The 14432-nt window shown below is 38.6% G+C and overlaps 1 protein-coding gene across 1 annotated transcript in view; it reads left to right on the plus strand.

Moving 5' to 3' along the window:
* PHF8 (PHD finger protein 8) overlaps positions 1-14432 on the plus strand; it is a 197254-nt gene that overhangs the window by 31609 nt on the left and 151213 nt on the right. Inside the window, exons 2-6 of the mRNA XM_037823762.1 lie at positions 2188-2273; positions 2653-2761; positions 4015-4175; positions 5278-5419; positions 6929-7115. Coding sequence (XP_037679690.1) covers positions 2188-2273; positions 2653-2761; positions 4015-4175; positions 5278-5419; positions 6929-7115 — 685 coding nt within the window. The remainder of the gene's footprint in view (positions 1-2187; positions 2274-2652; positions 2762-4014; positions 4176-5277; positions 5420-6928; positions 7116-14432) is intronic.

Here is a 14432-nt window from a genome sequence, read left to right on the forward strand (position 1 = left end):
CACCATGTCTTTCCTCTTAGAGAAGAGACAACCCCTAGGGAATTTTCTTTTGCATTTAAATAGGTTCTTTGTCTCGCTGACTCTGCTATCTCCAGTGTTGTCTGGGTCAGAGGGCTGTGAACTGAAAATGGCTGAGGCTTTCTCCACTGCAGAGCGTTGCGAGTGGAAAATGGCTGAGGCTTTCTCCACTGAGCCGCTCAGGTTGAGAGAGAGAAAAAGGGACTGAAAGCCCCCTTTCAGGGCCAGTCAAAGGCCCACAGTTTCACCTGTTGGCCAGAGATAGTACCTGGTCCTGTGGGTACCCCCTCCCGGGACAGAGATGTCCCCTGGCTCTTCAAGGTCAGTCATCACTAAAAGCCTGTGTCTGCTTGTTGGGGATTTGCAGCTTGCATTGACTAGTCCAGTTTGCCAATTAAAACCCTAGTTGGAGCTGGACTGAGGTATGTTTGCTTGTTCAGAGAGTGCTGCTCTCTATCACAGCTAGGCTTTGTAGTTCGGGCTGCCATGGGGGTAGGGGGCTTCCGGCTCCAGGTCTGCAGTTTCTACTTACAGATTCCATGCTGTGATCTCAGGCATTCCTCCCAATCCAGGTTGGTGCATGATGTGTGGATAGTCACGGTTTTCCCCCAGCAGTTATTCCAGATCATTTACTAGTTGTTCTTGGTTGTTTATTAGTTGCTCAGGGGGGACTAACTAACTTCCACTCCTCTCTATGCCACCATCTTCTTCCCTCTCATTGTGGTTTTGATTTGCATTTCTATAATGGCTAACGATGTTGAGCATCTTTTCATGTGCTTTCTGGGCATTTGTATATCTTCTTTAGAGACATGTCTATTCGAGTCTTTTGCCGGTTTTTTTTTAAATTGGGTTGATTGTCTTTTTGTTATTAAGTTGAAGGATTTCTTTATATATTCTGGATAGTAAACCTTTATTGGATATGTGGTAAATAAATACTGTCTCCCGTTGTGAAGGTTGTCGTTTTAATTTCATGATAACATTCTTTGAGGCACAAAAGTTTTTAATTTTGATGAGGTCCCATGTATCTATTTTTTCTTTTGTTGTTTGTGCTTTGGGTGAAGAGTATAAGAAACCATTGCCTAACACAAGGTCCTGAAGATGCTATCACTTCTTGATAATTTACTGTGTACTAAGAGGCACTGTGCTCACTGTACTAGGTACTTTACATACATTATGTGATTGAATTATTAAGAAGCCCTACAAAATTGACAGTGATATACCCCGTTAATTGATACTCAATAGGCTTACAGCCATGGGATTAATTGTCTTAGAAGGTGGCTGGGTCCTGATCCCAGGAAGTCAATTTGTGAGCATAATCTTAGCTGAAACAATTCGAACTCTGCCCTATTTTATATTCCTTCCTATGTGGCAAGCCAAGGATTTTAGGAATTTGGAGGGCTGCTGATGACTCCCCTGGTGAGGAACAGTTTAATTTTGTGAGATTACCACCTCAAGTATGTACAAACTAAAATTTTCAAAATTAAATAAATCTTTCTTAGACTTTCACATATGAAATAAGTAACAGAGGTTCATTGTAGAAAATTAGAAAATACAAATGAAGATGAAAAAATGATTACCTGTAATTCTTCACTCAGAACCACTGTTGATTATAAAATATTCTGTCAGTTCTTTTCATTTAATTAAATAAAATATCTCAGTAAGGTTTTAAATTTCATTACATGTTGAAATGATAATATTTTGAATATATTGGATTAAAGAAAATATTATTAAAATTAATTTTGCCTGTTTTTATTTTTTCAATTTTCAAAATTACATATTTGGCTTGCATTATATTTCTATTGAAGAACACTGCTGTAGAGTCTCTTCCAGCTTTGACTATTCTGAGTCTTAAAGTAGCTGTACTGGGTGTTCCCAATTTTTAGTTCTGTCGTAATTACTCTAGTCCACTGTGGTCCAATAAAACTTTCTGCATTGATGAAAATGTTTTATTAGCTGCCCAGTATTTTAACCACTAGTCATATGTGGCTGCTAAGCACGTGAAATGTGGCTGGTGTGATGAAATAATTGAATTTTAAACTTTATTTAATTTTAATTACTTTAAATGTAAATAACCATATGTGCCTAACTGCTATTGTATTGGACAGCACAGTTCTAGGCCTCATGAAAAATAACATGTCCATAAATCTTGGCCGGTTTTCTCTTTTCCAGTTGTGTTGGTGTTGAAGAGGAGAAGGCTGCTGATATTGATCTCTACCACTGTCCCAACTGTGAGGTCTTACATGGGCCTTCTGTTAGTAAGTAGATCTTGGAGTTTCCGAGAGAAAGGGGGTCCAGAGAAAAGACAAAGTAAAGGAAGCTTGGCCTTTGCCTGAGTTCTTCAGATCCATGTCACTTAGGAGATGGCAGAAGCCTGTGCAAGCCCAGCAGGCCAGCAGCTGTTTCACTGAGAGGGCAGAAGTGCATGCCTTTACCTCCCTCCATTCCTAGGGATTCCCCAGAGAAGCACCCATCCTCACCAGCAACTTTCTTGAGTCTCTGAGACCTTTGTTGACTCCAGATGCTCCAAGGGAGGTGTTAGATTATAAGAAAAGCAGGATCTGTTGAAGCCTTTGCTCTGAGAACCATAACTCACAGCCATTCTGATTCATGGTCTCATGTCTCTTCCTGGCTTAGTGAAAAAACACCGTGGATCTTCAAAAGGGCATGATGCACACAAGGGGAAGCCTGTGAAGACTGGGAGCCCTACATTCATTCGAGAGCTCTGGAGTAGAACCTTTGACAGGTGAGGACCCTTACCCTGAAAGCAGGTGAATGCCAGGGCCCTGGGAGACTGGGACGCATGTCTTCCCAGCTTTCCCACTGTTACGTGCCTCCCCAATTTTGGGTATCTTCAGGACTCTGTGAGGTCCCTCTCAGGAGAGATCTTCTGTTTTGGTCTGTTTCTAAAAAACAGTAATTAGAATTCATTTGATGTGCAAGAGTGCAGTAAGGTCCACTTGTGGAAAGTTTTCATAGGTTGGGAGGTATTATTTGCCTGAGTTGGAAAGGATATTTTCATGCACTCAAGGAATGGTATAGCCAGAAAGAGTGTTAAAGATCAGGAAGTTTAATTCTCTCATTGTAGAGAAGAGGAAATTCTTTTAGAAAATAAAAAAATTTGGTCATGTATTTCTTTTGCAATCAAGAAAAAGAGTTTTTTCCTCTTTCATTAAGTTGGCTTTATTAAAAATAAATTACTTGAATTGAGCAAAAATAATGAGTAAAAAATAAATGAATAAAGCCCTGTCTTTTGCTCGGTTTTTAATTCATTGGACCATTTTCAGCTTTCCTGTAATTGAAGTGTGGTTTGGAATTATAACTGTGTCTTCAACTTAATATTTGTTGTTTGTTTATTTAAAGGAAGTGAGTCTTCTTTCTACCCCAGACCCTTCAGGTCTCTTCCCCAAAGTTGAACAATTTCTTGTACATTCTTTCAGAAATAGTGTTTGCATTTACAAATGTGTATGTGTTTATTTCTGTTTTCTTTACACAAAAAGAAACATTCTGTATTGTTCTGCATCTTGCTTTTTTTCCCCCTAACTATAATCTTGGAGATGTATCCAAAATAGCACATACAGAAGTTCTTCATTCTTTTTCATGGCTGTTTAGTATTCCATTGTATAGATATGTAATTATTTAATCAGTCCTCTCATTTAAGTTGATTTCTGCTCTGGGTTTGAACAGATCAGCTAAACTTATCAGATATGTCTTTTCCTCCTGGGCAGACAGTTGACTGATTTTTTCCTTTGTCATCCAGAGAAGAGCACCCTATTGACAGGATATCCCGGTTTAGCTCCCCCTACCTCTGCGAGTGACCTGGCCTCTTGCTTTGCACAGGTCATTTCTCATCTGGCACAAGAGGTTTATACCATTAGTTACCAGCCCACATTAGGTCCCCTCAGGAAGGCTCCACTGCTTGGGTGATTGGCAGCACCCAGTGAGGCCTTCAGTGATCAGGGCCTCTGGGGCTCAGGCTTTCTCTTGTGTTGTCCACAGCTCAGATGAAGTGATTCTGAAGCCTACTGGAAGTCAGCTGACTGTGGAATTCCTGGAAGAGAATAGTTTCAGTGTGCCCATCCTGGTCTTGAAGAAGGATGGGTTGGGGATGACACTGCCCTCTCCATCATTCACTGTGAGAGATGTGGAACACTATGTTGGTAAGACATTACAGGCCCTGTTAACTGTGACATGTTCACTCCCTTCGAGATCTGTATTCCTTCCCTTCAATCCACCTTTTACATTTCCTTTATAAAGATACTAGAAATCTGAGGTGAAGTTGCCTTGCCCAAATTCATTTTTTAGGTCAGCTAGAAAACCCTGGTCTCCTCTTCCTCCTAATCTAAAAAAAACACAGGTTGAACCCCATTTGTTTAACCTGGGAATTATATGGATTATGGTCTGTCCTCTAAAGATGAGAAAGCCTTCAATTCTTTTTTTTTAAATCTTCATTTTATTGAGATATATTCACATACTACTCAGTCACACAAAACAAATTGTACATTCGATTGTTCACAGTACCATTACATAGTTGTACATTCATCACCTAAATCAGTCCCTGACACCTTCATTAGCACACACACAAAAATAACAAGAGTAATAATTAAAGTGAAAAAGAGCAGTTGAAGTAAAAAAGAACACTGGGTTCCTTTGTCTGTTTGTTTGTTTGTTTCCTTCCCCTATTTTTCTACTCATCCATACATAAACTAGCCAAAGGGGAGTATGGTCCTTATGGCTTTCCCAATCCCATTGTCACCCCTCATAAGCTACATTTTTATACAACTGTCTTCGAGATTCATGGGTTCTGGGTTGTAGTTTGATAGTTTCAGGTATCCACCACCAGCCACCCCAATTCTTTGGAACCTAAAAAGGGTTGTCTAAAGTGTGCGTAAGAGTGCCCACCAGAGTGACCTCTCGGCTCCTTTTGGAAAGCCTTCAGTTCTTAACCTCACATGCTGAGTGTCTTCCGGGCATGCATTTTTGGACAAAAGAAAAGAAGTGAGGAAGCAGAACCCAGGCAGGTGGCTCAGGCACTATGGATGAGGCTGTGTGTCAGGCAGTTACATAGGCCTGGCAGGTCTGGACCCAACACCCAGGTCTAAGGAGAGTGTGGAAAGATTCTGCCCCTGAACACACATACACGTACAATGCCTGAGGACAGGAGCTTTGAGTGTGAAGCTAATCTAAGGACTGATAAGGAGATGAGAGAGTCTTCCCCAGTCACTGAGACCACTTGGTGCAGAAGCCATCTCTTTTCCTCAGGTTCTGACAAAGAGATTGATGTGATTGATGTGACCCATCAGGCTAACTGCAAGATGAAGCTCGGTGATTTTGTGAAATATTATTACAGCGGGAAGAGGGAGAAAGTCCTCAATGTCATTAGTGTGGAATTTTCTGATACCAGGTAGGAGGGGCAGGGGTAACTAAAAAAAGCCTAACATAGTACCTGGAACTTAACGATACACTGAGTATATATTAGCATTCTTTTCCTTTTCTTCTGGTGTTCTGGTGGTTTCTTCCTTTGGGGAACTTATCTATACTTTCAAGGATAGCTGCTCACATTGTGATAACCAAGTAATCTCTCTCCTTCACAGTTTGTAGCATTGCATAGATAACACAATAGCTATATTAATTAATTTTTGTCTCCTTCAAGACCTAAGACAGCTTTCTTAGACCATTTTTCTGGTAGAGTTTAGAATAATTACTATTTAACTGCCAGGATAAATCCTCTGTCCCTGGAAATAGATTTGCCCTACGTAGTTTCTCTAAAGATAATATTTCTTAGATTTAAAAAGAAAAAAATAAAAAGCATATAACCTTTTAATGAGTTACTTAAATGATTCTATCTGGATTCATTCATTCATTAGATATATACTCTTCTCTGTGATTAGAACTGTGGGAAATACCAAGAAATCATAACATTTTTGCCTTTTTAGGAAGTTACTTTCTAATTATTTACTATTTTTAAAAACTTTTCATTTTGAAATAGTTATAAATTCATAGTAAGTTGCAAAAAAGTGTGCAGGGAGGCCCTGTATACCCTTCAGTCAGTTCCCCCTAATGATAGCATCTCACATAGCCATAGTAAATATCAGAACCTTTACTGTTGATTTTAACATGAGAAGTTAAACAATCTAAGGGTTTTAAAAAAACTGTATTTATTCATACCTAACTTCATTCTGAAAGACTGTTTATTTGAGGTAGCTTGCAAGGATGTATACTGTACAGGATAAAGAAAAAGAAAAGGAAAATAAAGGTGGGGAAATAGGGTGCATCTGGTGGGTAGTCTGCACACAAAATACATGTGTGAATGTTTGGATAGTTGATGGAGATAGGCTGCAGTATTTTCACTGAGATTCCTAAAGGTCAGAGCAAAGAGGAGAGCACAGTATCTTATAAGATTGGTGGTTTTACATAAGATAAAAGCAACTAGATTTTTGGGAGAAGCACCTTTTTACCTGGAAGTGAGCCCTGGGAGGTTTCTCTAATGGTTCCTCATAAAGAATACACTATGAGATGAGTACAGTACAATAGCTGTTACAAACCAGTTGCCAAGTGATTGGGCTAGGGGGTGCAGAGGAGGGGGAAATTTGAGCAGTTAGTGGAGGAAATGATTCCCTTTGATTGGGAAGGGCTGTGGAGCTGAGACTTGGGGCTTCTGGAGCTGAGTAGAATGAGGATGCTGACTAGACTTACAGAAATGAGTGTCCTTAATGCCATTTGTTATTCTGTGGAGAGAACTTACTTTCTGTCTTATCTGACCCTCCCTGGGATATGGAGCATGGCATTCAGGCTTTTAACCTTCAACTGGAGAAATTCCCAATATTTAGGAGTTTGGGGAGCCAATAGATTGTAACTGTACCTCAGTATACCTCCATCAGTTGACTTCTGCTCTCTCCCCCTTCCTTGCTAGGCTTTCTAACCTTGTGGAGACACCCAAGATTGTTCGGAAGCTCTCATGGGTGGAGAACTTATGGCCTGAGGAGTGTGTGTTTGAGAGGCCCAATGTGCAGAAGTACTGCCTCATGAGTGTGCGGGATAGTTATACAGACTTTCACATTGATTTTGGAGGCACCTCGGTCTGGTACCATGTGCTAAAGGTAGGAATGGATATGGCTTCTGGAAGCAGGCAAACCTTGGGCCTCCCTGTTTGTGTGTCAGGTGGCAGCACAAAATAAGCTGTTGAGTTCTACTAACCTCCCAGATTATATTTGGATGACATTTCCACATAACTACTCTATCTGGATTGGGTGCTTGATGAATATGCCATATGTACCAATGATGGCCTGTCTCTCTCTACTTTGCAATTTTGATTATTAATCAAAAAAATTTTTGAATACCACCAGTAGGTACCTGCGGTTTTCCCTGGCTGTTATTTTCTTAATTGAGCTAATTTGTATTCCTAACACCATGAGTGGAAATGTTCATGTTTACTTCAGACATTCCTGGTAACATTATGAGAAACTTCCCTTCCCACTCAGCTTTATCCAGGTATAATTTATATACCATAAAATTCACCCAATTTAAGTGTATAGTTTGATGAGTTTTGACAATTGCGTACAGTCTCATAACTACTGCCACAATCAATACTGAACATTTATGAGAAGTTTTTTGTTTTTAGTGTCAGGCTTCTTATAGTTTCTTTTTTAGTGGTTTTTATAGTCCACTAAAAAGGAATTTAATTTTGTAATTAGTGTGTTGATTGTCAATGACTGTAAAGGAGGTTTTTTTTTTTTGTTTTTTTGTTTTTTTTTTTTATTAGAGAAGTTGTGGGTTCACAAAAAAATCAGACATTAAATACAGGATTCCCATATACCACCTTACCACCAACACCTTGCTTTAGTGTAGAACATTTGTTACAGTTGATGAAAGATTAACATTTAAAAAATAATTCTACTATATTTTAACAGTAGTTACTTTTGTTACAATTGAAAGATTATTAAAATTGTACTGTTATCTATCATCCATAATTTATAGTAGGTGTTTCATTCTCATATACTATCCTATTATTAACACCTTGCATCAGTATCATACATTTGTTATAATTCATGAAAGAATATTCTAATACTTGTACTATATAGTACTTGTACTATACTCCATCACCTACAATAGGGGTCACTGTGTTGTACACTCCCATGTTTTATCTTTTATTCTAGTAATTTATACATCCTAAAATTTCCCCTTTTAAGCACATTCACCTCTATCGTTCATTGCTGTTGATTACACTCACAACAATGTGCTACCATCACCATCATTCATTTCCACACCTTTAGACCATCAACCTAAATAGGAATTCTGTACAAGTTAAGCATCAACTCCCCATTCTCTAACCCCAATCTATCTCCTGGTAATATATATTTTAGATTCTAACTCTTTTGAGTTTTCTTATAATAATTAGTTCATAATAGTGAGACCATATAATATTTGTTCTTTTGTGGGTTGCTTATTTCACTCAACATAATGTCCTCATGACGTCATTCCTTTTTATGGCTGAATAATATTCCATTGTATGTATATACCACATTTTGTTTACCCATTCATCAGTTTATGGACACTTGGGTTGCTCCCATCTTTTAGCAATTGTGAATAATGCCACTATGAACATTGGTGAGCAAATATCTGTTCGAGTCCCTGCTTTCAATTCTTCTGGGTATATACCTAGTAGCAGGATTGCCAGATCATATAGTAATTCTATACTAGCTTCCTGAGGAACTGCCAAACTGTCTTCTACAGTGGCTGCACCATTTTACATTTCCACCAGCGATGAATGAATGTTCTTCTTTCTCCACATCTTCTCCAACACTTGTAGTTTTCCGATTTTTAATAGTGGCCAGTCTAGTGGATGTTTTCGTTTGCATTTCCCTAATTGCTAGTGATATTGAGCATCTTTTCATGTGCTTTTTAGCCATTTGTATTTTCTCTTTGGAGAAAAGTCTATTCAAGTCTTTTGCATTTTTTTTAAATTCAGTTTTATTGAGATATATACACATACCATACAATCTTCCACTTTATAATGCACATTATAACTGTACATTCATCACTACAATTAATTTCTGAACATTTTCATTACTCCAAAAAATAAAAAATAAAAATAAGAACAAAAATTAAAGTAAAAAAGAATACCCAAAACATTCCATCCCCCCATCCCCCCATTATTCATTTAATTTTTGTCCCCATTTTTCTGCTCATCTGTCCATACACTGGATAAAGGGAGTGTGAGCCACAAAGTTTTCACAATCACACGGTCACATGGTCACACCACGTAAGCTATATACTAATGCAAGGGCAAGCCCCAAGATTGAGGGCTTGGCCTTCTAAATTGGTAGTCCCCATTGCTTGCAAGAATATCAGTAATTCCCCAAGTGGGGAAGTTTAATATTTCCACATTCCCCCCCAGTCCCACAAGGGGGCTTTGCAAATACATTTTTATTCTCTGCCCAAGTTACTCTGGGATTTAACAGGGTTTCACACTAACCTGTACAAACCAACAAGATCTCACTTCTTATTCAAAGTTCCATATAAGTTAAATTGTATAGTATGCTACAGAAAATATAGATTTTGCACCAAATAAGCATCTCTTCCTTTTGTCTCATACAGAAGTTGAAGTTTTTAAACACCATCAATATTGTCTTTTACCCTTTAGTCTGATTTACCTTAGTCCTAACCAAGTCCATTTCATTCATATCTCTAATGAAGTCTGATTTCTTTTTTAGCCTCTTTAATGCTGACATTCATAGCTGCCGAACTATGGCTCTGAGTCTCAGGTGTCACACAGATACTTGAAGTTCCAGGGGCCGACCAGGTTATATACAAAGAGCTCAGCCTCTCAGAATTTAGAAATAACCATTACAACTGGAATAGATGTAACTGCTGTAAGAGCTCACAATCTAGGAACCTTTACCATAAGCCTTTCCATGATAACCTAGGCTCTCAGATTCAATTCTCAGAGTTTGCACATTATAGTTAGTCCCTATTAGTGAGGAATTATGTTTGTCTTTTTATTTCTGGTTTATTTCACTCAACATACTGTCCTCATGGTCCAGTCACCTAGTTGCATACCTTACAACTTTATTCCTTCTTGTAGCCACTCAATATTCCATTGTATGCATACACCACAGTTCACCATTCTATTCCTCAGTCAGTGTACCCTTAGGCCACCTGCACCCGTTGTGAATCATGAATACTGCCACCATAAACACCAGTGTGCAAATATCCATTCGTGTCTCTGCTCTCAGTTCTTCCAAGCATATAACCAATAATGGGGTTGCAGGACCACATGGCAACCCCTGGGTTCGCTTCTTTTTTTTTTTTTTTTTAATCATCATTTTATTGAGATATATTCACATACCACGCAGTCATACAAAACAAATCGTACTTTCGATTGTTTACAGTACCATTACATAGTTGTACATTCATCACCTAAATCAATCCCTGACACCTTCATTAGCACACACACAAAAATAACAAGAATAATAATTAGAGTGAAAAAGAGCAATTGAAGTAAAAAAGAACACTGGGTACCTTTGTCTGTTTGTTTCCTTCCCCTACTTTTCTACACATCCATCCATGAACTAGACAGAGTGGAGTTTGGTCCTTATGGCTTTCGCAATCCCATTGTCACCCCTCATAAGCTACATTTTTATACAACTGTCTTCGAGATTCATGGGTTCTGGGTTGTAGTTTGATAGTTCCAGGTATCCACCACCAGCTACCCCAATTCTTTAGAACCTAAAAAGGGTTGTCTAAAGTGTGCGTAAGAGTGCCCACCAGAGTGATCTCTCGGCTCGTTTTGGAATCTCTCTGCTACTGAAGCTTATTTCATTTCCTTTCACATCCCCCTTTTGGTCAAGAAGATGTTCTCCGTCCCACGATGCCGGGTCTACATTCCTCCCTGGGAGTCATATTCCACGTTGCCAGGGAGATTCACTCCCCTGGGTGTCTGATCCCACGTAGGGGGGAGGGCAGTGATTTCACCTTTCAAGTTGGCTTAGCCAGAGAGAGAGGGCCACATCTGAGCAACAAAGAGGCATTCAGGAGGAGACTCTTAGGCACAAATATAGGGAGGCCTAGCCTCTCCTTTGCAGCAACCGTCTTCCCAAGGGTAAAACTTATGGTAGAGGGCTCAACCCATCAAACCACGAGTCCCCTATGTCTGTGGTGATGTTAGCAACCATGGAGGTGGGGTAGGCGAATACCCCTGCATTCTCCACAGGCTCCTCGAGGGGGCACTACATTTTTTTTTTTTTTTCCTTGTTTTTCTTTTCTTTTTTTTTTTTTAACTTTCCCTTCTTTTTTAAATCAACTGTATGAAAAAAAAAGTTAAAAAGAAAACAAACATACAATAAAAGAACATTTCAAAGAGACCATAACAAGGGGGTAAGAAAAAGACAACTAACCTAAGATAACTGCTTAACTTCCAACATATTCCTACTTTACCCCAAGAAAGTTACATAATATAGCAACATTTCTGTGAACTTGTTCCTACTATATCCATCAGAAATTAACAGACCATAGTCATTTCTGGGCATCCCCAGAACGTTAAATAGCTTATCTGTTCTTCTTGGATTATTGTTCCCCCTTCCTTAATTGCTCTCTACTGCTAGTTCCCCTACATTCTACATTATAAACCATTTGTTTTACATTTTTCAAAGTTCACATTAGTGGTAGCATATAATATTTCTCTTTTTGTGCCTGGCTTATTTCGCTCAGCATTATGTCTTCAAGGTTCATCCATGTTGTCATATGTTTCACCAGATCGTTCCTTCTTACTGCCGCGTAGTATTCCATCGTGTGTATATACCACATTTTATTTATACACTCATCTGTTGAAGGACATTTGGGTTGTTTCCATCTCTTGGCAATTGTGAATAATGCTGCTATGAACATTGGCGTGCAGATATCTGTTCGTGTCACTGCTTTCCGATCTTCCGGGTATATACCAAGAAGTGCTATCGCTGGATCGAATGGTAGCTCTTTATCTAGTTTTCTAAGGAACCGCCAGACTGACTTCCAGAGTGGCTGAACCATTATACAGTCCCACCAACAATGAATAAGAGTTCCAATTTCTCCACATCCCCTCCAGCATTTGTAGTTTCCTGTTTGTTTAATGGCAGCCATTCTAACCGGTGTTAGATGGTATCTCATTGTGGTCTTAATTTGCATCTCTCTAATAGCTAGTGAAGCTGAACATTTTTTCATGTGTTTCTTGGCCATTTGTATTTCCTCTTCAGAGAACTGTCTTTTCATATCTTTTGCCCATTTTATAATTGGGCTGTCTGTACTATTGTCATTGAGTTGTAGGATTTCTTTGTATATGCAAGATATCAGTCTTTTGTCAGATACATGGTTTCCAAAAATTTTTTCCCATTGAGTTGGCTGCCTCTTTACCTTTTTGAGAAATTCCTTTGAGGTGCAGAAACTTCTAAGCTTGAGGAGTTCCCATTTATCTATTTTCTCTTTTGTTGCTTGTGCTTTGGGTGTAAAGTCTAGGAAGTGGCCGCCTAATACAAGGTCTTGAAGATGTTTTCCTACATTATCTTCTACGAGTTTTATGGTACTTTCTTTTATATTGAGATCTTTCATCCATTTTGAGTTAATTTTTGTGTAGGGGGTGAGGTAGGGGTCCTCTTTCATTCTTTTGGATATGGATATCCAACTCTCCCAGCCCCATTTGTTGAAAAGACCATTATGGCTCAGTTCAGTGACTTTGGGGGCCTTATCAAAGATCGGTCGGCCATAGATCTGAGGGTCTATCTCTGAATTCTCAATTCGATTCCATTGATCTATATGTCTATCTTTGTGCCAGTACCATGCTGTTTTGGCAACTGTGGCTTTATAATAAGCTTCAAAGTCAGGGAGTGTAAGTCCTCCCACTTCGTTTGTCTTTTTTAGAGTGTCTTTAGCAATTCGAGGCATCTTCCCTTTCCAAATAAATTTGATAACTAGCTTTTCCAAGTCTGCAAAGTAGGTTGTTGGAATTTTGATTGGGATTGCATTGAATCTGTAGATGAGTTTGGGTAGAATTGACATCTTAATGACATTTAGCCTTCCTATCCATGAACATGGAATATTTTTCCATCTTTGAAGGTCCCCTTCTATTTCTTTTAGTAGAGTTATGTAGTTTTCTTTGTATAGGTCTTTTACATCTTTGGTTAAGTTGATTCCTAGGTACTTGATTTTTTTAGTTGCTATTGAAAATGGTATCTTTTTCTTGAGTGTCTCTTCAGTTTGTTCATTTCTAGCATATAGAAACATTACTGACTTATGTGCATTAATGTTGTATCCCGCTACTTTGCTTAATTTGTTTATTAGCTCTAGTAGGTGTATCGTTGATTTCTCAGGGTTTTCTAGATATAAGATCATATCATCTGCAAACAATGACAGTTTTACTTCTTCTTTTCCAATTTGGATGCCTTTTATTTCTTTGTCTTGCCGGATTGCCCTGGCTAGCACTTGCAGCACAATGTTGAATAACAGTGGTGACAGCGGGCATCCTTGTCTTGTTCCTGATCTTAGAGGGAAGGCTTTCAGTCTCTCACCATTGAGTACTATGCTGGCTGTGGGTTTTTCATATATGCTCTTTATCATGTTGAGGAAGTTTCCTTCAATTCCTACCTTTTGAAGTGTTTTTATCAAAAACGGATGTTGGATTTTGTCAAATGCTTTTTCAGCATCTATTGAGATGATCAATTGATTTTTCCCTTTCGAGTTTTTAATGTGTTGTAATACATTGATTGTTTTTCTTATATTGAACCATCCTTGCATGCCTGGAATGAACCCCACTTGGTCATGGTGTATGATTTTTTTAATGTGTCTTTGGATTCGATTTGCAAGTATTTTGTTGAGGATTTTTGCATCTATATTCATTAGGGAGATTGGCCAGTAGTTTTCCTTTTTTGTAGCATCTTTGCCTGGTTTTGGTATTAGATTGATGTTAGCTTCATAAAATGAGTTAGGTAGTGTTCCATTTTCTTCAATGTTTTGAAAGAGTTTGAGTAAGATTGGTGTCAGTTCTTTCTGGAAAGTTCGGTAGAATTCCCCTGTGATGCCATCTGGCCCTGGGCATTTATTTGTGGGAAGATTTTTGATGACTGATTGGATCTCTTTGCTTGTGATGGGTTGGTTGAGGTCTTCTATTTCTTCTCTGGTCAGTCTAGGTTGTTCATATGTTTCCAGGAAATTGTCCATTTCTTCTACATTATCCAGTTTGTTGCCATACAGTTGTTCATAATATCCTCTTATAATTTTGTTAGTTTCTTCAGGATCTGCAGTTATGTCACCTTTTTCATTCATTATTTTGTTTATATGGGTCTTCTCTCTTTTTGATTTTGTCAGTCTAGCTAGGGGCTTGTCAATCTTGTTGATCTTCTCAAAGAACCAACTTTTGGTGATATTTATCCTCTCTATTGTTTTTTTGT

Source organism: Choloepus didactylus (genome assembly GCF_015220235.1).
Source record: "Choloepus didactylus isolate mChoDid1 chromosome 24 unlocalized genomic scaffold, mChoDid1.pri SUPER_24_unloc2, whole genome shotgun sequence".
In the NCBI taxonomy this organism is placed as follows: domain Eukaryota; kingdom Metazoa; phylum Chordata; class Mammalia; order Pilosa; family Megalonychidae; genus Choloepus; species Choloepus didactylus.